The following is a 24,549-nucleotide window of genomic DNA, read 5'->3' on the forward strand; positions in this document are numbered from 1 at the left end:
TACACCAAATTGACTCTTGTCACTTAATAGCAATCATATTTTGGTTATACATCAAATTAGCTGAAAATCTCTCTTGAATTATAAAGGGTCAATTTGGTTATACATAATTCAAATATACCATTATGAAGGATATTGATTTTGGTTATACATCAATTTAGCTGAAAATCTCTCTTGAGGACAATATGAAGACTTTGACCCAAAATTAAATGATGCTTTCATGGAAACTTTGAAAATTGATGTATTGTTTGACCCCATTCACAATCATCCTGACTGCACAAGTTCCTACTACACCATGCTTTAGAAAGCTACCTAACTTGCAACTTAATAGTAATATGAGTTCTAATTAGAAGCTTAATAAGAGGTCAGTCACTTAATAGCAATCATATCCTTTTTTTTAATGGAGTAGTAGTTTTCCTCAATTCTTAATATTTGGCTTTTTATTGTAAGATTTACATAACTACACTTTTTCATTTGAATAAATATCAAAATTTGAAGTCATTATTTGCAATGTCCAAAAATATACTTAAATAATTCTAAACAAATTAGTATTGTTAATTTAAATATTTATATACTTTTAACTTGCTAAAAGAAAATTTAAATTCTTATAGATCATGTTATGGAACGGATTAGATTTTACATATATATGATTATATAGTTTTTTTTACAGGTTGGTCTATCTATCTTATCAGCTACGTTTTTACTTAGAGCCCTCTTACTTATCATTTATATGGAAGCAGGATTGTAGTTGCTCTGGTGTTTAGGAATGTTGATTTTATGAAAGAAAATGGATTCATCTCCCTTATCTCTTTTGACTTCGACTTTGCAGGAAAATTTTCGAACTTAAGTTGTGTCAAGAAAGAAGCTGGATTTGTGATTTGGTATAAAACACAGATAACACAAACAATTTGGCATACTAATCAACAACATACTCTACGTCTACGGAAATAAGGGAACGTGGATTTTGACGACAAAGACAATGTGAGAAGCCAATGGCAAGAATGAGAGAAGCCAATGGCAATCCTTTGGTAGGAAAGCAAGCTCTGCTTTTCCCTCTTCGTTAACATCACTTTTATATTAGTTGAGCTTACGAAACAACTCCATTAATATTTTCCGCATATGTCGTCTATTTGTCATTTAAATTTAACAGTACAATACTTGGAAACGGGTAAAAGTGTAGGATAGCTGACTATAAACTTTTAGATGAAATATGTAAACCAATCTACTCCAACAAGGCAGATGTAGCCTTATACTATTCGAAAAGAGTGGATTTTGTGATTCTGGTCATGCGTCTCTTTAATTTAAATTCTGTCTCTTCTATTAAATATTTAAATCCAAAATGTCGTAGATGTAGTCCTTGCCTATCATTAGACATTCATAAACTTCACTTGCGCTCAAGTTGAGACATGGACTTACCTTGTAGTGTTCCAAACACTTGAAAAATGTTGTTGGAAGTTGAGGGAGGAACGGCTTAAGCGCAACCCCACCCCATTGTTTAAGGGGTATTACTGTAGTCAGCAGAGCGCTTTTGACCTGCCATAGAAACCGATCTCCTATGGTTCAAATACTACAAGAAAACAACGGTTTTGCGATGGACGAATATGTAGCGAATTCCACGCAAATCGACAAAAGCGAGAGATTGGCGAGGAAAGTCCGTTCCTCGCAAATCGCTTCTCGCAAATCGATAAACGTAGCAAATCCCTCACAAATTTTGCGAGGAAAATATTCCCCTCGCAAACTAAGCGCAAATTGCGAGTACTTGTTTAAAAAGCAATTTCCTCGCAAAATTAGTATCTAGTAACTTCCTCGCAAATTTGCGATGCTTTTGCAACTATATTTTCCGTCGCAAAATAATAATAATAGTATAAAAAAATTAAATTTTTCATTTTGGTAAGCTTAACTAGAATTAAACCGGCAATTAGAATTAAACTTGTAATTAAAATTAAACCTATAATTAGAATTAAACCTTGTAAACTTATGCAAATTAAAACTATAATTAATTAGAAGTACTAAGTTTTCAAAATAAGTCTACAAGGGAGAGTAACTGATCAAGTTCTAATCAAAACATTACACATATAAAGAGAGTTCATCAGGTAGGTTCTCCGGTGGTTGCTTCCCCGGTGGTTGCATCTCTGGTCACTAGTCTGGCCGCTGAATCTTCTCGGGGAAATCTAGCAGCAAAGTCTGGATCTTTCTCTGCAAGATAATTAAAGTATGCATTATAACTATGCATCTTCTCTGAATTTTCTTGCATCTTCACTGCATTGGTCTGAGGTTGAGTAGCCTGAGTTGCAAGAACAGCTTCGGCAGCAGCAAGCTTCGCAGCTAGAACAAGTGGATCTTCAGAAGGAGGAGGCGGTTGATCAATCTGAGCTGAAGATGTTTCTACTTGCATGTTACCAACCCCATATATCCGGTTCTTTTTCTTCGGAGCAACCTGCCAACAAAACAGATACACACCAACATTTAGACAATGATGATACAAAACACAAACATAAACAATGAAGCATAAATGTGGTTGCTCTGAAGCATAAAGACAATCATCAATATATAGACAAAATATATTTCTATATTAAACAACCTAAACTTATTAAACGTTTTGGAAATTATAGTAGATTACATATATATATATATATATATGGTTAATCCAATATCAAATTTCTTCAAAATATATTTTATTTATATTTTTTTTAGTAATTTTAAACACAACCATGAATATCAAATTTACTAAAAGTTACAACCATTCACAAAATAAACCAAAAGTTTAATGGTTCATCAAATAAACAAAAATTTTAGGGTTTAATTAATAAGTTTCAACAATTCAGTTAAATATACTTTTAGTAATTAAAAAACTAAAAATAATAATTTATGAAGAGTTTACCCTAGTGATGTGATTTTAAATAGGAAGTATACCAAATGTTGAAATGGTTTGTCAAATAAGGATATAAGGTTACAATGGTTCATAAATAAACTAACATTAAATGGTTGAAATAATTTATTTTAATATAATTTAGTAACTTAAATTTCATAAATTATGAACAGTTATACTCAGAAATTGAATATAATTAAATGTTGCAACGATTTCTAAAATAAATCAAAATTGTAATGGATTTCTCACAGTGATGAGAAACCATTTTAACATCACAATCAATGTTAAAACTGTGCATGTTGAGAGTAGAGAATGACGTTGAAAATTAAATTTTAAATTATTTAAGTTCATCATCTTTTGAAAAATAAGTGTTGAAAATAAAGTTTGAAAATCTCTTAGAGAAGAATAAATATATAGATTTGTAAAGATGTTGGAATTTGAATAGACTCAACTGTTTGTAATAGACACAATTTAATTTTCAACTGCCCCAACTTTGTGAAGAGATGCAACCGTAAAAAAAAAATTATTAATATATATTATTTTATGAAATGGTACGAGAAAATAACGCACAAAGAACATATTCAAATTATTATTATTACATAGATTAATTGTATATCCTTAATGTGTTTTCTATTTTTTAAGAAAAAATTAAAATTAGTATATAATCTTATAAATTAGCATATGCTTTTAAGTCGCTTAGTGTTTTTGGTTTCAGTACCTTTTAATTAATATGTGGAAGATTATTAATGATGATTTATCAAAAAAGTAGAGTGTTGAGAACTTCAGATTCAAATTACTAATTAGATTTAGACACATCACACATTTACTATTTATTTGCAGGACAATTCTTTCCTTTCTTATTCACCTTTCTTAGTTAAGGAAACAAATTATTGATTAAAGAAATGAATTCTATATATCAATTAATTTTATAATATTTAATTCTAAATATTATATTATAGTTTTAAATTATAACATCTAAACCCAAATCACTCTTTTTATAAACCCAAATTAAAATATAATTTTCTTTAATTGTAAATCTAAACCCTAACACTATTTTATAAACCCAAACCGACATATAATTTTGCTTAATTTTAAAATCTAAACCCTAACCACTATTTTGTAAACCCAAACCGACATATAATTTTGTTTAATTGTAAAATCTAACCCTAAACTCTAACTACTCTTTTGTAAACCCAAACCGACATATAATTTCATTTAATTGTAAAATCTAAACCCTAAACTCTAACCATTCTTTTGTAAACCCAAACCGACACATAATTGTGTTTAATTGTAAAAACTAAACCTTAATTATTTTTTTGTAAAATCTAAACTCTAGTCATTATTTTATAAACCTAAACCAACATAATTTTTTTAATAAAAAAATCTACAGAATTGGATTCCTTAACTTGTTTTGTCTTTTTATTTTAGTTTTGATTTATTTTATAAATATGACATGATATGACAGTTTGTTGTGTTTTGATTGGTTAATAAAGAGAGGGTGAATGATTGTGGTTTACCCGTTGGGTGAACCCAAGAATTTTTCTTATTTGCGAAAGTTGGGTGAACCAAGAATTTTTCTTATTTGGGAAAGAGATACCCATTTACACGTGTTCACTGTGAAAAGACAGTAAGACACTGTTTCGTTGTTTTATTGAACATCAATTTATTTCGATTACATCTACACTAATAAAGATCCATTCGTGTGAACTATATATATATGCTTAAGTTTTGATTGGGGGAAGTAAAAGCATTGACTTTGGTATGTGTGCATGTTTCTTGGTCTCTAGCAGTAGACATAATAAGATTCTTCTAATGTTTTGAAGATTCAAATGAGCGACTAAACTGCAAACACATTAACTACGATCACACTAGAGAAAATGTCTCTGTCTCATTTCCAAGCACACGAGGCTACCAAATCTCTATGCATCCAACCAAGATACAAGGCTCCATCTCTTTCTTCTAGCCTGTACTTGTTCGAGTAGGTCCTGAGCAGACTTTTAATGGTTGAATTCACCAGGGGACTCAAAGGGTAAGAAGTGAAACCCGCCATCTCAAAACGTGACTTCCATTTCCCTAAGAGCTCGTGCCGCTCAACCCGATCAGCTCCTTCACATGCGATGATGTTCACGACATCTCTTGCTAGACAATGTTGCTCCACATTAATCCTCTGTTTGTGATCTCTTGGGAGAGTCACATCAATCGACTCGAACATCGCGGCATAGTAGTTCATTGTCTCCATGAACCTTGGGAAGAAGGCGGCCGTGTTTGTGTTTGATTCTTGTTCCACAAGAGTCACAACCTTGGGAGATAAGCTCTTCACCATTCTCAGTAACCGGTCCCTGCAAACAAAATATACTCAACTCAGTCAAGGGACAAAACAAAAGAATCATCCTATATATATATGTGTCCAAACAAATTTATATACAAAACATAATACTGTACCGTACGTACCGGTGATTCTCAGTGCTCACGCTTTCGTCAGGCATATGATGAAGAACAAAGGCAAAGTTGACGGCTAGAGCTTCCCCTGGCCGGACTCCGAGATTCTTAGGTTTAACCTCGGACGCTGACACCGATACAGGGTTGAACTCAAATGGAACGTTGAACTGCTTAGCAAGCTTGGCGAGTCTGTTTCCGACAATGCTAAGGCCACCTCCGCGAGCATATGCTGAAGTCGTATCGTCAATACCCGTTATCCGAATCCGTGGAGGCCCACCGGGCCTAGCTGCAAATGCCTGGATAAGAGTGACCCATTGACTCCCTTGACCGATTTGAAAATCGATAATGTGAACTCTGTTTTCTTCCTTCATGGCTTCAGCAATGGCACCATTTGCTGACATGTATCCGAACTTGAAGTAAGGGCAAACCTCATAGAGAATATGCATGTAAGAGAGAAGCTCGGTGCTAGCCGGTTCAGGGCACCTGTTAAGTGATTTGTAAATGGAACTACCCGATGAAGATAACTGCGCCACTAGACCTTCAAGTAAATAAGCTCCCAACCGTTGGATAGGCTCACCAGAAACCGAGACCATCTGGCGCAGCTTCTCCATCATCGAATTAGCCATCATAAGATCGTTTTCGGACATAGCTTTTGCACATGAAACAAGATCAGCTCTCAGATCCCGCCTCGAGATGGCCTCAAGAGTTGATCTCCAACTGTTGATCTCTTGACACGCCGTGGAGTCAAAGGAGTCCGTACCATCAACGACTAAGTCCAACGAGTCCGGACCCATCATGACCGTCTCTATCTCCTTAATCTTGTGTTTGAAGTCATTCAAATCATCCGTCACACAAGATCCACATGTATCCTCATATGTAGCAGTAGACGACGACAGAGCATTATACGCAGGAGAGTCAGGAGATGGCTCGAAGGTACAAAACCGTTTACGAGAGTTGTTAACCGGTAAGTACCTCAGCTTCCCAGAAGGGTTAGGCTCAAAAGAGTAAGCCTCAATCTCTTGTCTAGGCTGCTTGTACATTTCTAGCACACCTTAAAATGATCTGCACAACTACAAGTACAAAAACATCGTCAAACCCTTTGACTCATCTCAAACCCATCCTAGACAATCTAGTTCTAAAATGACCTAACATATAACTCAGATCAACCCAATTCATCTACACATGCATAACTCAATTCTTACTCATAAACAAATCAAATCTACGTACTGATAAAAAGACAGAGATCAAGAATCTAACAAGAGAAGCAAATTAATACCTTTTGAGGTCAAATTAAAGCAAACATAACCTCCAAAATCAAAGAATTTTCATTACAGGATCAAGAGAGATAGATGATTTAAGAATTAATATGATCATAGTCATAAGAGATATATAAAATAAAACTTATAAACTTAAGGAATCAAAGATCAAACAGAACTGTTCTAAGTGAAAAAAAAAATGAAAAGGAAATCCAAATTGAGTAGTACCCACCCACCTGACTTTTTATCCTGAGATGAGAAACCTTAAAATAGTGAATGTTATTGAAGTTCCATGTGAACCAGAGGAAGAGAGAGAGAGAGAGAGGGAGAGAGTTGTCGGAGACAAGGCACATGGGAATGGCTCGAAAGACAAAACAGAAGTCTCACTCTTTTATTATCAGAGAGAGAGAGAGAGAGGGAAAGAAAGGAACAGAATCTAAAACACGGCGTGTGATTTACGATTATACCACTCAAACATGTCGCTCCCACCACCACATATATCACTACAATTATGTAAGATACATGTCCCCGATCCATTATTTGTCTCAATCTAGTTTTCAACTTTCACTATCTCTAATCTTAGTTTAAGAAAAAAAGGTATATTAAACCAAAAAGAATATATTATTCTATATGCGTGAATACGGACGGTGAATAAAATTCGCAGTAGGACAAACCAAAAAAAAACTAGTTGGCGTTTAGTAGATGTAGCAAGACGAGACGAGAACACCAAAGGAAAAAAGATCAAAGTCAAAGAATGTTGACCGGGGTAGAGAAAGAAGACTATTACAATGCTGAATTCAAATGTTGTGATTTCATGCCACGCAACTATTGAAAACAAAACACGAGCTAATTAAGTTGATTTTTATTGGTTTCAGGCGTATGCAAAAAGTTCTCAAACAATTTTAAGTAATTTTTAAAAACAATTATAATTACATTTTAGGGTAATATTAGTAGAAAGCACAAACATTGAGTAAAATAAAGAAAATATCATAATAACATTTTTTTATAGGAAAATATCATAGAGCCTACATTTTTTTGGAGTAAAAAGACATAAACATCTTTTTTTTTTAGTGTTAGATAGAAAGAGTGAAAGATTTGGTAAGATTTTTTAAAATAGCATGTAATATTTATATTTTTATATGTTATATTGAATTAAATAACTTTAAATTGTAAACTCAAACCAATATATAATTTCGTTCTAATTGTAAAATCTAAACTCTAACCATCTCATTTGAACCCAAACTGACATATAATTTCGTTCTAATTGTAAAATCTAAACCCTAACCATTTCATTTGTGAACCCAAACCGACATATAATTTCGTTCTAAAAAAATGACATGATATTTAAAAAATAACATGTAATATATGAAATAGGTATAAGTGTAATTATATTTGAAGAAAGAGAATACTCTCTAACAACCATTGTACAATCGTGGTATTTTTTTAATTATATTCTGTTTTTGTGCTATCTATTGCATATTTCCTACATTTTAATGATCGATCATAACCAAAAAAACTCGTAAGTATTTGGAAAAAGTTTATATCATAAAAATAAAAAATTTACAAAAAACAATATATTGGTCAAAATCATTTGAAGCTGAAATTTTGGCTGATAAGAGGAATTAAGACTCCAACTTAAAAGTGAAGTTTAAATATTAAGATAGCATTTTAAATTTTTAATGATCGATTTTTTCCATTAATTCAAAAAAAAAATTACAACAAAAATCATACACCGGTAAATTATTGAACCAAATATTTTTATTGATACAGAGTATTTAAAGCTGAAATCTTTGTTGATGATAGGAATTCAGATTCCAAATCCAAAGTGAAGATTAAATTTTGCAAAGCACCAACAAAGAAGAAAAAATACGAAAAAAATTATAGAATATTATCATCTTTTACCTTTACTCTCTTTTTTTGTTTTTTTTTTTGTAAGTGAATGTTGTGTCATTGTGACCCCACAACACAACTCCCCCTTGCTCTTCTTTATTTCATTTTTGTTCTTTTTGACAACTCTCCCATTATAATTAATACTATAATATAAGAGATATCACTTTTAGCAAAATATAGAGATCGAATGTGCTTAAAATCATATATTTATGAAATCATTATATTTGTCGTTTTCTTCAACATCATACATACAATGTAATGATCCATGCACCATATCACTTGTAAACTAAAGAGAAATGAATCCACTTTTTTCCATTGTTCACTTCTTGTAAACCTGATGACTCTATCGGCCACTTCTTCAACTAGGTAACTTTTCTGGTGATGGAGTGCAGCAAGTAATTTAAAGTATATCTAAATCTGATATAGTAATGATTAAAATCTATCCACACATTTTTACAGACCCGGCAATAGGCAAGTGTAACAAGTGCATTTGCACAAGGACCAATAAATTTAAGATTTAATTTTTAAAAGTTTATATTATTTAAATAATTAATTTTGTTGAAATTATATAGAAAATTATATCTAAAAGGTCTCAAGTTATATTTTTAAGCATTATTTTAAAACCCAAAACTAATAAACAAATAAATAAAGCCAAATAAAAATAATATAAGAGGAGTTTTTTTCATTTAACCCAATTATTTGGTAAAATGAGATTTTTTTATTATTTCACCGGGTCATGCCATTGATCAAGCCGGGCCTGCATTTTATATCACATTAGCAAATATATTCTCCGTTATTCCAAAAGTAATTTTATAAATTACATAATAATTTGAGCATTTATATTCGTAGCACCAAAACATTTCTTAAATGGAACTCAAAACAGAGTTGATATTCTGAAAATATTACAGAGTTAATTTGCTAACTACTACTAATCCCTGTTTTGAAAATTGTTAGGCGCTAGTCCTGTTAATTTGCTAACTATTATTAGTCCCTGTTTGCTAACTAATAATTTATATTTAACAGGGCTACTAGTGTATGAAAACTTGAAAAGGGTAAAAGGTGCTTTATCCACTTTAGTTACTTGGAGAGTAAAGAAAATCGTGGTAATTTTCTTAATATTTATGATTCCATTTCCTATGCCATAGAAAAAGTAAATGCTCAAATTCTATCTAGTAACTAGGAGATAAAAAGTAGTCCGATTCAATGAGTAAAGATGTTTCTGTAAATTAAAATGAAAGGTGTTCCCCGCGTTCAAATCCCAAGAAAGAATATGCATACTTTTTGGTTTCTTTGTTTCAACACACAGTTGATTGACTGGCCCCTGACACCGAGCATATGTGAACGCTCATACACCAAGCATATGTGAACGATAGATTAAACTTATTTATTTTAAACTAAAGATAGGTTAATAAAGTTATTTTCTTTTCCTTTTTTTTGACATTACATTAATAAAATCACTTTAAAAGCATAAAACGTTTATGCAATGTGGTGTTTTAATTTGTTTTAAGTGAAAACATGTTAATCTAACTAACATATTATATGTAAGGTTACTTTGTTATTCTATAGAGAAAACATATTAATGTTCATAAAAAAAAAACAAATCCATCATTTTTGGATTAGGAGTTTAGTTCGACTGTTCAAAGTTTGATTTTTCGGATATGGTTTACGACTTCAGAATGATGATTCATCGTTTTGTTTTTAGGTGTGCATGTTAGGGTCTATAACTTACAATTCAACTTAATTATACAATTTTTTCTTTTAAACAGTATCCACTCCAGTTTTTGTAGATTGACTTTTTGATTTCTTATTTTGAAAAGATTAATTTTTAAACTTGATTTCAAACTTTTATTATTGCTAGGTAATTAATTACAAATATATATTGGTAGAATTATATCTATTATGAGTACTGTTAAAAAAAATTTCTTCATCATATGGTATATAATTAATAATTATTTTTAGAATGTGGTATGGTTTTGTGGAGTAAATGATTAAAAATTAATATTTATTGTTTCTTAGTAAGTGTGAAAAACTCATAATCACATATTCCAATAATATGCGTTTTTTTTAAATAAATTTCAACCATGGCATATCTCAAAATAAATAAAACCATTTATTTTAGTACAATTGCGAGATTAAACAAGTTTTAGTAATAACATTCAAGTTGAAAATGAATGGACTAGAAGATGCTAAAATTACTTTATTCTCAGACTGCATAAGTTGGCTAGAAGAAGCGAATAGAGGATGAGATAGTCTACGATAGAAGAGTAATTCTCCAGATCAAGAATCGATTTGTTGGTGTTCAGGAAGACTGATTTAACGACCCTTCTTGACGTCGTTCAACATAATGTTCTCATTTCAAATTTTGATGCTCGTAAATTTGTAGAGTTCTTGGATCGATTGTATCCTTCCCTCACACAAGACTATGACAAAAATTAGGACAACTGAGTACATGAAGCATATATTAACTTTTATGAGGTGCATGAAGCCTTCTCCTATAAGAATGATAGTGATCCCATGTCCTAGTTTCCTAAATCAACAACATCATAGATAAGACAACTTCATCATATCACATATCAACAAACAGAGCACACAAAATTAGAAAAATATCAGTAAATAGATCCTACACGTCTACAAACACTCGTTTTACAAAACAAAGTGATGAAACTTAGGATATGAAAACTACATATAAGGCAGAAAAGCATTTTAAGGATTGGATCTGAAAGGATTGCGGTCGTTTGATTGAGGATGATCTACCTTGGGAGAGAGATTGTATCCTTGAAGCAGATCACGAATCTTTGAGTACATCATCACCTGTGACGGGTCACCTCCACCACCGCCACTGCTCTGTGATGCCACCCTCGAGTTTTCCTGCAGCTTAATCTTCTCAAACAGATACTGCTTCTCTGCCTCGGCCTCGTTCAGCCTCTGTTTCAGATAGTTACTTGCGTATTCCTCCTCAGACTTGTCCATTTTCGCTAATACAATCCTTTGCAACCGATCAGCTTCTCGCTTTGCTTCGTTGGCTTTAAGCTGGAACATGTCTGCCTCCGCTTGCTTCAGCCTCACGATTCTCTCTAGCTCGTCTATCTGAAGTTTCTTCTTTTGCCTCTCCGCTTTCAAATCTGCTACTTCCTTGGCTTTGTCTTCGAGCTCTCTATCGCAAGTCTCGAGAGCCATGCGTGCCTTTTTGAACATCCTCATCTTCTCCTCAGCAACTATCTCCATTTTCCTTAGAGTCTCCTGTACAACTTCAGCAATTCTGTTGCATGCATCCTGAGGTGCCATCTGACGTCCACCTTCCCCATTTTCAAAGCTGTTCGTGGAGTCTAACTCGATCTCTTCAGTAACAACAAGGATTCAATTAGACAGTCAGAGTCATGTCTACTCATAAATAAACAAATGTAGTAATTAGCAGGTTACCTTGGAAAAACATTAATATTAATTTGGCAGCTGTTGCTTCAACCAAACCACCCTTAATCTTGTCAATAAGCTCCTCACACTTCCAGAACAGTTTCCTACCTCGTTGATCTTCGCTTCCACGGAAAATCCTACTAACAAAGTCGAGTTCTTTCATCAAAGATTCCCTATCCCAGTTTGGTGCACAGTGCTGAAACACATCTTTAACCCAACCAAGCAGCTCAGAAGTGCGGTTACAAGCCCGGCACTTGAACACTATTTCTCCTGGACTTGACGTATTATTATTCTTAGAAGATGATCCCGTGGTGATCTGTCCATCTCTAATAGCACAGTCCGTATGAGTCCAGTGTGAACACAAGTCGCAACCGATCCACCGGCAAGTATTGACAGAAAAATCAAACTTGTTGCAGATCGTACACATACAAAGGTTGCAGAATCCTTTCCTGTTGGTGCATATTTCGCAGTAGCAATCATCAGCCGGTAGTTGGTTTTGACAAGCTATGTTTCTGCATCTCTTGTAAACGAAAATCTCGATAAGAGATTGCTGAGACAGACTGATGTTCGGGTGCAGAAACGCCTGGATTCCAGTATTTATGGCTACAAGTATCTCAAGCTGTACCCGGTGAGCTCTAACAAGTGTTGAAGAGTTCAAATCAGATCTACTCTGAACAACCTTCTGCAAGAACATGAACTCATCTACGCTCTGCGCTACATTCCCTTCAAGAATAGATTTAAGACCGTTCTTTAACTCATCAAGAAACTCATCCGGTAACCGGTGCATCCTCTCCGCAACCAACTCGAGTCTTTCCCTAGTTATATCCCGTACTGAGACCTTATCGGCATTAGAGACATGGTGCATCACATTCACACTTTGGTCATGAGAATCAGGCTCAGTCTTTTGACGACTCATCATAGTCTTGGTCCCGAGGGGGGTAACAGAGTCTCCGAGCGGCCATGTTTCTTGAGAACTCGCACTTTCGGCTGGAGACTCACGCCGTGGCTCTTGATCAGAAGAGGCGAGTGAAAGAGCTGTTTCAAGCCCTCCACTTCGTAGTTGCTGACGTGGTGGTAACATCTGGTGAGGAGGATGATTTGAGCCAGATGATGTCCCCATCAATATTTTAAAACCAACAAGTTATAAAAAAAAAAACTGCACATTCAAAAGAAATAAATATGAATCCAAGCTCTAAAATTGCCATTAACCCAGAAACATACTTCTACAGAATTAGTAAGTAACAAGCTCTGAATTTGACTTTAGCCCAGAAAAAAATAAACAAACACTCAAATTCCCAAATTAAATCCCTAGAAATCTCAGTAAATTACTAGAAACGACACAAAACGGAGAATCTAACAAATCCACAGCGAAAAAAATCGATAGATATCAACTAAATCAAAGCCTAGATGCTATAAACATTGATTCCTCTATAACGCCAAAAAAAAGGTTACAAAAAAAAAAAAAAATCGATTTTTGAAAGTAGCATTGAAGTTCAACAACTAGACTATGAAATGATTCTTTGTTTAACCTTTATAGAACAAGAAACTTAGAGAGAAGAAACACAGATCGGAGCAGATAGAGAGAGAGAGAGAGACCAAAAGAGAAGGACTCACCGGAAAGGGGAGAGACGTCGGGAGATGTAGCTGAGGAAGAACAAACAATGGGAGCGAGAGAGAGAGAGAGAGTGAGAGAACAGAATAATAATAATATATTTCTTCTTTTTTATTACAAAAGAAAAAAATAAAGATAAGAATCGTTGACCAAAGACAAGAATTTTGGGGCTTTGACAGAACTCAAAAAGACTAGCTGATTTAGTTCGAAACACTCCGCACAGTTGTCGGTTTTCAGTATGTAAAGGTAACCTAGCCAGCCGGTTTACAGGTCATCTCCTCGTTGTATTGACTTCAGTTGTCTTTTTTTTTTTCCAAAGTACGTTTTATATATAACAAACAAACGCAACAACCATCAATGGTGAAAAACCATGCTGGTGAGTGAAGGTTATTACAGCAAAACATGAGAAACAGAGTAACATTAAACTACAAAGACTTCATTAGAAGCTACTGGATGATGGTAGGATAAACTCAACTCCAAATCATGCACAGTAAAATCAAGAATTCAATGAGCATCATTGAAAATGATCTTAAAGCATACATCATAAGCTTAGGATATGAGAGTTTCTTGCTTATCCCTCCATCATTATCAAAAGGCTTGTTGTCAATGGTCTTAATGAATTTCTTCTACGAGACCATTCTTCTTCATCTGGTACCTAGATCATAACACCAGAAGGCGTGAACAAAAAAACATCCACTAGCTTGATCTGAAAAGTGAGGATTATAATCAAAGCTAAACAAAAAACCTAAGTTACACGGATGAATCTCAGAGACCAAGAAACTGATCACTCTCTGAGATTTAGAAACTTTATTCAGTTTTCAGGGAGATGTATGTTCAGTTGGATAAAACCGAACACCAAGATCATGTCTTTGTGGACGAGTGTTTCTCTTTGTTTCTAACTGAACCTGCTGGCCTTTCCTGCGTTTAGAACACTCTCCATCTTCATAGTTAACTATTTCTTTCCTTATGTTGTCGTCCTTAGCCTTAGATGAGGCACCTAAGAAGTCTGAGCTTGAAGAAAGTCTAGTTTTGAGAGGGTGAGCAGCTAAGAATTCCTTCAGATTGGGAACATGATTAGCAGGTCTTGGAGGCTGTGATATGGAAGAGAAAGAGGAAAGCTCAGAACTTTGAGAGGAGGGTTTCTCGTTAAGAAAGCTATAAATGTTGGAACCCTCTCCTTCTTCAAAAACCTGAGCAACTGGAACATCAAGGACATCATCATGATAAACAGGTGGAACAGGATACGGACAGTGGACGGAATCATGGTTGATGAGAGAACAGTTAGTACAAATCTTCATGAGTTTTTCATACTCAAAACCTATCATGGCTCCTTTCCCTGATTCAAATCTGACATTTCTAAAAAAACGCAGATGATCTGTGAGTCCAATTCCTATCTTAACTATTATGAAATCAATCTGCGTCGAAGTCTCTTCATTGAAGTCCACATGAACAACCTCTCCCAGAGTTTTAGCAATAAACAAAACAGAGGCTTCTGAAACATAAGGCAAGGGTATACCTCGTATTTGAACCCAAAGATCAATACTAGTAAGGAAATCCATCTCTGGAAAGTCTTCCCACCTTTGCAAAGCCACAAACCAGTTGTCAACCACCCAAGGACCTCTTCGTAGAACATTAAACAGATCAGCCTTTGGCTGGAATAAGAACTGGACATAACTGTCAGCTAATACTCTTCCATGAACCCTCGTAGCTACACCCCAATGATGAGGTAGATAGAAGATCACACGCCTAAGGTCTTATTCTCTGGGATTAAGGGGTCTCCCAATCAAGCTAAGCCGGTTCCTAGCTAACACGTCAGCGTAAGTCATATGAGGAATAAACAGTTCTGGGTCATCTCTGCCCAAAACCATGTATTGCAGATCATTCCACAACTCGTCAAACATCAGAAATTTCAAGAGAAGGAAAGAACAAGGAAAGAGATAGAAGTATATGGAAACGTAAGAAGTAAATATATAGAGGAGGTAGGAAATAGTAAAAATATATAACATTAACTTTGGGAGTAAGAGATGTAGCCCAAAAAGTCAAAGACGACAAAACGGATGGTAAACCAAGGTAGGAGATGATTATCAAAAAATCGCTTAGGGATGAGGAATTTGTCTTTTTATGCTTAGTGAAAAGTTAAAATAAACCTCAAAGAAATTCTTATAAGGCTATATAGAGATAGAAATCCATAGAAAAGGATGTTAATTAAATAGAAGAGATGGCAGACCAGAAGAGGGTCTTACCAACCTTTGTTCGTGATAAAAAAAACCTGTTAACCACCTAGGAGCTCCACTAGCAACATATGAAGAAATCCTCAAGTCCTAAGTAACACCTTTTGCTATCAGTGAGGCACCATTGTTACAGTGAGTCGGCTCAAAAAGAAGATACCAATTTGGTTTATCTTCACCAAAAAAAAGGAGCGGAGAGATAGAACTAACTAACGATGGCCATTGTTGAGGATTTTGCATAGCTTTGATGATTTCCATAGTAGTTGCACTAAAAGTCACATGTTCAAAGTGTAAACTTGCCATACTTTCAAGAGCCCATTCTTAGCTTTTGATTTTGGCCTCAAAACTTGAAACAACAGAAGCAAATGATCTTCTACTATGAAGAGCTACTTTACCATCATGATCTCTAACCACCCAGGAAGCACCAGATAAGCAAAACGTTTTAGACCAGGAAAAGTCAATGTTACACTTTACTTCCCCTTGAAAAGGAGGTTGCCAATGATCAGTCTGTTTTGATATAGACTTCAACTGAGATCTATCCTTCTTATACACCGAAGACCAATCTCTAGTGACATCCAGAGCTTTGTCCACTAAAACATCCGAAGGCAAAATAACACCATCAAAGAGAAAGCTGTTCCTATTTTTCCATAAATGCCATAGAATCCAAGCAAAGACTGACTTGACTTCATCAATAGAATCAATTATCTTTTCCAAACCAAAAAGATAATACATATTTTCAAAAATCGAATTACCAAAGCCCTGATACAGAGATGGAATGTCCGATAGGGCCCAAACTTGCCTTGCAAAGGGACATAGGAAAAGGATGTGATTAATCGATTCAACCTCTGCATCACATAACATACACCCATCAAAATTCCTTATTTCTCTAGTTATCAAACATTCAACAACTGCAAGGGCACCATTAAGAGCTTTCCAAAGAAAAACTTGAATTTTTGGAGCAGTGTTCACTTTCCAACAAGCTTGGAGAACCGGATTCGTAGATGGACGAGTTTCAGTAACACCCAAAATATCTTTCTTCTGCAGTCTAAACATCAAAGCATACCCAGAGCTTACTGAATAAATACCATTTCTAGTTTCACTCCAGCAATACGAATCATCAAAATCAATCCTAGGTTTTATAGCTTTAATGTTATTGATCTCCGAGTGATGAAACAATGATCTTAAAAGAAAATCATTCCAGACTCCTGTTTGATGGTTGAACAGATCAACAACTCTAAGATTAATGTTCATTAAGGAGTGAATACCTGTAGGTCTCATAGCTCTACTATCAAACAGCCAATTGTCAATCCAGACCAGAGTGTTTTTCCTATTACCAATGATTTGTTTCAGCCCTTTAGAAAGTAGTTGCCGATCAAAGATAATACTTCTCCAACCATAAGAAGGATTTCTTCCTTTTGCGGCACTCAAAAATTCACCAGTCGCATAATACCTGCTTTTGAAAAATCTTGAGAAAAGGCACTCTGTATCATGAAGGAGTCTCCATGCTTGTTTAGCAAGCAAATATTGATTGAAAATTTCTAGATCCTTAAATCCAAAACCTCCAGCAGATTTTGGCAGAGTCATTTTTTCATAGCTTATCCAATGGATTTTCTTCTTATCTTGAGAATTACTCCACCAATAGTCCATCATTACAGAAATCATTTTCTTAATGATGCCCTTAGGAAGCTTGTAACAAGACATATCATAGACTGGAAGTGCCAAAGCTATAGACTTTAAAATAACTTCTTTACCTCCTTGTGATAGATTCTTGGCAAACCAACCAGTTAGTCTAGAATGGAGCCTATCTTTATGAACCCCAACAGTTGTTGTTTCAATTCACTTAAACATTCAGGAAGACCTAAATATTCTCCTGCACCACCTTCTAGACAGATCCCCAAATTCTCTTTTATCCAGTCCCAATCTAACTTATTTGATTTAGACCCAAACATAATAGCTGATTTTTCCTTATTAATCATTTGACCAGACATCCATTCATACTTCTACAAACATCTCATCAATTCAACACATTGTGATCTATTCGCTTTACAGAAGAACAGACTATCGTCTGCAAATAATAAGTGATTAATTTGTGGCCCAGAGTGATGAAATTGAATACCAGTGATACGACCTGCCATTGTAGCTTGATCAAAAAGATGAATCAAGGCTTCAGTGCATAAGACAAAAAGAAAGGGAGAAAAAGGATCTCCCTGTCTAATGCCTCTTTCAAGCTTGATTAAGCCAACCGGCTCTCCATTCATTATCACTGAGTGGCTAACAGAGGAAACACATCCCATAGTCCAAAAAATCCACCTATCATGAAACTCAAGAGCTTGGAGCATGTCTTTTAGAAAAATTCATTCCACCCTGTCATATGCTTTAGACATATCTGTTTTAACCATCATGAACTCTTGAGAAACCGTTGGATGAATGTGTAGACTGTGAGCAATTTCATGAGCAATCAGAATATTGTCAGAGATCAATCTTTCTGATACAAAAGCAGCTTGTGTTGGAGAGACAATACTTGGTAAATGCTTTTTCAATCGATGCACAAGGATTTTTGAGATAATCTTGTAGATCACAGAGCACAAACTGATAGGTCTAAGATCTGTCATTCTTTTTGGAGCCTGAATCTTAGGGATGAGAGCACAAACTGATAGACTTCAGTTGTCTAACTCTAATTTTTTTAACACATTTTTAAACCCCTTTATTTTATCAAAAAAGAGTTTATTACTGTTGACTTTTTTTTTTCTTTTTCTAAACTTCATAGAATGTTATTGTTTATTTATAGGATAAATTAAACAATTTGAATAATCATATCCTAAAAAGTATAACCCTGATGTTGATAAAATATTTTGTTTAATCTTTTATAGTCATTCATTCATATTATCCTTGGTTGTAAGTGTTTTTTCAAAAACAAAAACCAAGACCTTAATCTTTTATAGTCATTCATTCATATTATCCTTGGTTGTAAGTGTTTTTTCAAAAACAAAAACCAAGACCAAGGACTAACCTCTAGATGGTCAAATCCACTATCTAGTGCATCCCTGGCCATGAGAACATGAACAAGACAGTCAAAAAATTCCTTAAGAATTTGGTATAAATATTATTAAGGGATTTTTGGTCATTTTATATATATTGTATCTACATACAAATATCAAATTACAAAATAAACATAAATGCATCCAAATATAATTTCTAGACGCATCAACCAAAAACATAAACGAATATCATTTAGATGTTGCGTCCATATATTGTGTCTTGATACCATATCCAGATATTACATCTGGTTCAACAAACGAACATGGCCTTAGTAGGTTTTTTTTTTTTTTTTATTCTTTTTTTTTTCTATTGGTTCATTACCCTATCACTTTATACAACCAATCAAACTTCTTATGATTATTTTTTTTGTGAGCTCAAACTTTTTCTTGATTGCTAAATCAAACTTTATTACTGTTGACTTTTTTTTTCTTTTTTTCTAAACTTCATAGAATGTTATTGTTTATTTATAGGATAAATTAAACAATTTGAATAATCATATCCTAAACAATATAACCCTGATGTTGATCAAATATTTTGTTTAATCTTTCATAGTCATTCATTCATATTATCCTTGGCTGTAAGTGTTTTTTTCAAAAACAAAATCTTTTATTATATCTAAAGTTTTTTGTTCTTCTAAATCTACTTCAAATTTTAGAGTTTTTGATGCAACCGTTGAATTTTTTTTATTATATCTAAGTTATAAATTGTTATTTTAAATATTTGTTGCCTATATCTATTTGGGCACCTATATTTATAAGGTTTTAGGGGGGTGTATTCAAACCATGATTTTGGAGAATTTGATGGGATTTAGTAAATTTAGAATTTTGATAGATTTTAGGGAAGTTCATATGATTTTCTGTAATATTCTTTCAAATTCCACCTAAAACCATGAGATTTGGATTTCTGTATTTTTAACTAAACAAATCCTCCAGAATCCTCCAGAATCCTAAAAATTATTAAAATCCTAATCCACAAAACTGTTTTGAATAACAGTAGATTTTAAAGTAGATTTTTAAATCATCAGTTCAATAACAGTGGATTTTAATGGATTTTAAAGTAGATTTTGAAATCATCAGTTCAGTAACAACATATTTTAATAAACTTTTTAAAATCCATGATTGAATAACATATAATTTGTAAATTTCACACAAATCACTTAAAATGTCAAGTTGAATACATCCCCTTAGTGTGTGTCCCAGCATTGTTTCCATTAATTTGTGCATTTTGACATGAATGATTATAATTTATACCACATTATATTTTATATGGAGCAGGTTAAAGTGCCTCTTGAGCGATGATATAATGTACATTTCCTATGTTAGGATGAAGATAAGTCAGGAGTTCACCGAATTACACATAGGCGGCATTGATGGATAAAAACTCTGTACATTTCATCGATGATCTTCTACATCTACGGGTAGACATAATTATCCAGAAAAGTTATTGTACATAGATAGAATATTAGTAGTAGCGATAGAAAAAAACATAACAAAATATAGCATTCATCTTGTATATAGATATTTTTCATTGACAACTCTCATTTATATTCTCTCTCTAATCCATTAATAGACCATTAAAATATTTCTTTAAATATGTTCATATGATACAATTAAACAAAAAAAAGATCTAATTTTTCTCCATACTTGCATTGCATGTACATGAAATCTAATATAAGTGTTCAAAAATCTAATTTTTCTCCATTCAAGTTTTTAGCCAAAATAGATTCCCTTAAAAATATGAAAAATAGTTTTTAGGTTTTATTTACAATTCTTAATAGAAACCAAAATCCACTATATTGAGGATTTTAAGAAAACACTCACGACCTTCTCCTTTTTTAATTTCTTTTGTAAATATTTTTTTTAAAGAAAAACTAATATCTATCGCAAAAATTAAAAACTATTTAAAAATCAACAACCATTCATAGCCTAAGTTTTGATTGATAGTGTTTCTTGTTTATTTACGTCCATTTTCCGATAATCTTTGGACAAAAAACATGATCGGTCGTAGAAAAAGTTGCATATAATGATTAACACAAACATTTATACGAGTTTTCATCATCTACTTTTAAAACACATTACAAAAAATTGACTAATTTTCAAGCTCATATCCTATAAAAACCCAAATTAGTTACATTGTTTTACTAATTATGATTTATTTTTGGATGTCATGTATACGTCCCTTATGTTTCTGGAAGGGTTGTGATATTTGCACACTTTTTATATTTCAAGTTGAATTGTATTAATTAAAAACAAATTACTAGTTAAAAAACGATAAATATATAGAAAAAATACTGTTATTGTTATCACGCCATCATTTTATATCAATATTCGTTAACGAATATTGTTTACTTGTTTTTACCATTATTTTAATCACTATAATTCAAACATTTGGTGTTAAGATTATTCTGACGGACCCAATTTCTATACTATATATCAAGGAAATCTTTTAATTTATTCAGAAAAAAATATGTTTAGAATTCCAATCTGGTAATTTTATTCCCACGAGATTGTGTAGTAGATATTCGAGTTCGCCCTAGCTGTATTTTTCTCTCTGGCACAACTACCGAGATCTCCTTCCCCGGCGGTGCCGAGATCGATCGGCGTTGTTAGGCTTTGGTTTCGTCATCTTTGTCCTTTCTTCTGCCTGCAAATCTCGCTCATGTCCTTTTATCTTCTCACCGGAGTCCTCCTGAGAGTCCAGATCTCAACTCCGGTTTTGCATCAGCTTCATCTGCTAACCATCTCTCCTCCGCTTTCGTTTCCCTCTCCCGGTGAGGTTGCTCGTTTGAGTACCAAGCTGTCTGAGTCCACCCCTCAATCCCCCGAATACCCTGGTAACTTTGGAGACTATCTCTCGATCTGGTCTTTTCCACAATCAACCTTAACATCTCTCCGATCCTCGGATTTTTATCCTCTCTCCAAGTGTGTTACTTGGCTGCAGCGGGACGAGAGCTTTGTGTTGTCTTCGGAGCCGTTGAAGATCCTGACGAAGAAACCCATTACCACGGTTTGCTCTGTTCCACCCTCGTTATCTCTTTGGCTCAGGTTTGCTCCCCAATCTTATCCCGGAACCCTGGTAGATAGAATACTTTGCCTAGCCAGTGAGCCATCCCTGACCTGGAACCTACTCAGACCTGTCTCTAATTGCTTTATATCAAGTTCAAATTGTTTAGTTTCTGCTTGGTCAAGACGAGGTTCCCTCTATAGCAGAATATTGGTGTTTTCTAATTGGCTTGAGAACCTGTTGTGTCGAGTTCCGTGTGAATCCAGGTTTGGTATAAAATCCACTCTCTCCCATCCTAGTCAATGCTTGATTTGCTTGTTGGTATCATTAGTTCGAAGACTGCTTCTGATCCCCAAGCCACCATCGTTACTATAATGGTATAAGAGTCCTTTGAAAACCATGTTTGTCGGATGTCCTAGGGTTGCTCTCTTTGATGGAGACAGATTGGTGAAGCTTGGCATTATGATCCCACCTATACAGAGTTGGGGTTACCGAGCCTTCACCAGCCTCTTATCTCCACCTCGCCTGTTTGCAAAGCTCTCAAAAACGCATATCAAATACTTTTTGAAGCCTCCTTCATTGAAACTTGAAGATTAGTGGCATTATGACCTCCATTCCATGGAGTAGTGGTTACCACAACCCTTTTAAGCTCTTCTCACTCAACCTTGGAAATGCAACTACTTTAGTAGCGTTCGGCCCTCAGAGCTCTATCCTTGCTCTACCTCTTATCAAAGCTCTACCTAGAGTAGCCCCCCTCACTACGGTGAGACAGTCAGCTTTGACCCTTTCATCGCCACATAGTCTTCCACCCAAAACAATGACCACCTCTTCCTCCACTGACCTGCTCATGGAGTTCACATCGATTTGCTTTGATCTCACAGGTTCCATCTTGCTTCCTAGCATGTGGTTTACAACTCTCAAGCTTTTACTATTAATCATCCCTATTTACGTATGTCTCTTTGTTGTTTTATGCTTTGGGCAAGCCCCCTTTATGTTGTATCCTAAAAACATTCTCTACCTTGTATGTTACATTATATTTTAATGGAATAATAACATCTGTTTCATAATAAAAAAAAAAAAAGGGAAGATGGTAAGGCTGATAGGAACATATCAGAGTGAATGGTCAAAAGTCCTCAAGACTATATACGATAGGTTCTCTCACTCCATTACTGATTTAGACGAAAGCTATGTCAGTTTTTAGATTGGATGTGATATATTCTTCTCGATGAAGTCCAATGTGCATGGGAACTAATAGAAAAAGACAAAAATAGAACGTTCATCGACGATCCGTTTTGTTTGTTTGTTAAAATTTTCTTGTTTCCGAAATGAAACGACTATAAAAATCAAAACCAATTTGTATAACGTAATCATCATAAAGGCACAGAAAGTCTATCATTACTTGCATATCTCTAAACAAATTGAATGTCCATATGATAAAATTAAACAAAAAAAAAGTCGCCATACTTGCATTGCATGTACACGAATAACTTCTATAAATATAAATCTGGATAATTCCCTAGTACTACATAAGTAACACAAATTAAAATTACGTAAGCGGTAAGAATTTATATATGCACACAATTACGCTTTAATTAGGCAAAAACGAGTGAAATAAACAGAAGAAAATGATTATATGGGCCAATGTAGTTAGATGTGGTAATGTCAATATCAGGGCACGCTGTTATTTGCGAATGGGCCCTTAGTATATTTTGATCAGCCGACTCCTTTTTTCTTTGTGGTCACCTAACTTAACGTTTCCAACGTTTATATACTACAACAAAGGTAGATACAAAGATATCTCATTCATCCTTAGCTCCTCTTATATATTTTTCTTTTGTTTTTGGCATCATATTCACATTATGTAAGTTTGAATTCGGGTGATGACACTGCGACAATCCATCACAAATCACTAGACTAGAAGTTTAAAATCTGTAATACCCTCCTTAAATTTACATAGTGTAACTGAACTTCACTAGAGATGCTGAATTTGAGTACATGGTGACGTAACAAATTCTTGTGGACGACACTTGAATGCCTATAACTCATAGACAATGTCCAACTTTTGAAGCTCGTAAGAAACTAATAGATAGAGCCAGCTATGATATTTAAGCAATGGTCTTGTTCTAGGCATGTCAATATTGAGTAAATCCGGTCTACACGACAGATTCAAACCTCCGAAGACCAAAATATTATTAGTATGTATGGCCCGATTTGAACAAGACTAGAATTCTAAGAATTCATAAATTAACATGTTTTTAGCAAATCCAAGTTAATTCAACTAAGAAGGTGAAAAAAAACAAAAGCTTTAATAAAATAAAAATAGAAAACTCACAAGCAAAACTTATTGATAAACAACAAAACACTTCAAATAAAATCTAGCTATTGGAGTCAATATATGGTAATGACTAATGATATATTGATTTGAATCAGGATTTCTATATTCACCAACAAAATGAACGTTCGAACGTTCGAAGTTCTCTTTCAAATATACGGTTTGTAATATTGGTACACATGGGAGTAACTGAGAGGAAAAAAAAAATTTGAAAGAGAATGGTGCACACACACACACACACAAAAAAAAAAAAGAGAGATTTACGCTATATTTCTAAAAATGGCAGAAATATTATTTTGCTCAATTACTCCGATTGATAACTCTTTGGCCAATAACAGAGTGATGTTATTACTTTCACGCTAATATTGAAGAATGTCTTTAATTTGGTGTTCCGTGGCTGTGATGTGAACACTATTTGATCCAAGAAGGTGGCAATCTTAACTAGGCGTTAATTGATAAAATGTGGTTTAATC

General features: G+C 34.1%; 2 protein-coding genes and 1 pseudogene across 9 annotated transcripts; all 3 read right to left on the minus strand.

Moving 5' to 3' along the window:
- Window positions 1-4,598: 4,598 nt before the first annotated feature.
- Window positions 4,599-7,096, minus strand: LOC104725298 (scarecrow-like transcription factor PAT1). 6 transcript variants are annotated; one of them, XM_010483758.3, is made up of 3 exons: window positions 6,798-7,096; window positions 5,318-6,375; window positions 4,599-5,205 (listed from the first exon to the last, which is right to left on the minus strand). In XM_010483758.3, the coding sequence occupies exons 2-3, from the start codon at window positions 6,343-6,345 to the stop codon at window positions 4,755-4,757; spliced, it is 1,479 nt and encodes a 492-aa protein (XP_010482060.2). In that variant the 5' UTR covers window positions 6,346-6,375; window positions 6,798-7,096; the 3' UTR covers window positions 4,599-4,754. The 6 variants fall into 6 exon arrangements, with proteins under 6 accessions (XP_010482060.2, XP_010482062.2, XP_087354140.1 ...); XM_010483760.3 differs by having other exon boundaries at window positions 5,318-6,367; window positions 6,798-7,081; XM_087498014.1 differs by having other exon boundaries at window positions 5,318-6,367; window positions 6,794-7,029.
- Window positions 7,097-10,995: 3,899 nt separating this feature from the next.
- LOC104760798 (protein OBERON 2) lies at window positions 10,996-13,681 on the minus strand. 2 transcript variants are annotated; one of them, XM_010483762.3, is made up of 3 exons: window positions 13,477-13,681; window positions 11,872-13,018; window positions 10,996-11,789 (listed from the first exon to the last, which is right to left on the minus strand). In XM_010483762.3, exons 2-3 carry the CDS (start codon window positions 12,980-12,982, stop codon window positions 11,155-11,157), a joined length of 1,746 nt encoding a protein of 581 aa, XP_010482064.2. In that variant the 5' UTR covers window positions 12,983-13,018; window positions 13,477-13,681; the 3' UTR covers window positions 10,996-11,154. The 2 variants fall into 2 exon arrangements, with proteins under 2 accessions (XP_010482064.2, XP_087355548.1); XM_087499422.1 differs by having other exon boundaries at window positions 11,872-12,943; window positions 13,477-13,643.
- Window positions 13,682-13,782: 101 nt separating this feature from the next.
- Window positions 13,783-15,383, minus strand: LOC104760799 (uncharacterized protein At4g02000-like; annotated as a pseudogene). The gene has a single exon (XR_015588968.1). The product of XR_015588968.1 is annotated as an uncharacterized protein At4g02000-like (transcript).
- Window positions 15,384-24,549: the final 9,166 nt, after the last annotated feature.

The sequence above is a fragment of the Camelina sativa genome, chromosome 18, assembly GCF_030686135.1.
Source record: "Camelina sativa cultivar CO46 ecotype springtype chromosome 18, ASM3068613v1".
Taxonomy (NCBI): domain Eukaryota; kingdom Viridiplantae; phylum Streptophyta; class Magnoliopsida; order Brassicales; family Brassicaceae; genus Camelina; species Camelina sativa.

What these genes read in the sequence shown, in the direction of transcription:
- LOC104725298 (XM_010483758.3), bottom strand. Translation starts at nt 6,345, where the DNA reads ATGTACAAGCAGCCTAGACAAGAGATTGAGGCTTACTCTTTTGAGCCT. An exon ending in GTGAGCACTGAGAATCACCG is followed by an intron (nt 5,206 to 5,317) that starts GTACGTACGGTA and finishes TTTTGTTTGCAG; the next exon opens with GGACCGGTTACTGAGAATGG.
- LOC104760798 (XM_010483762.3), bottom strand. Translation starts at nt 12,982, where the DNA reads ATGGGGACATCATCTGGCTCAAATCATCCTCCTCACCAGATGTTACCA. An exon ending in AATATTAATGTTTTTCCAAG is followed by an intron (nt 11,790 to 11,871) that starts GTAACCTGCTAA and finishes TTGTTACTGAAG; the next exon opens with AGATCGAGTTAGACTCCACG.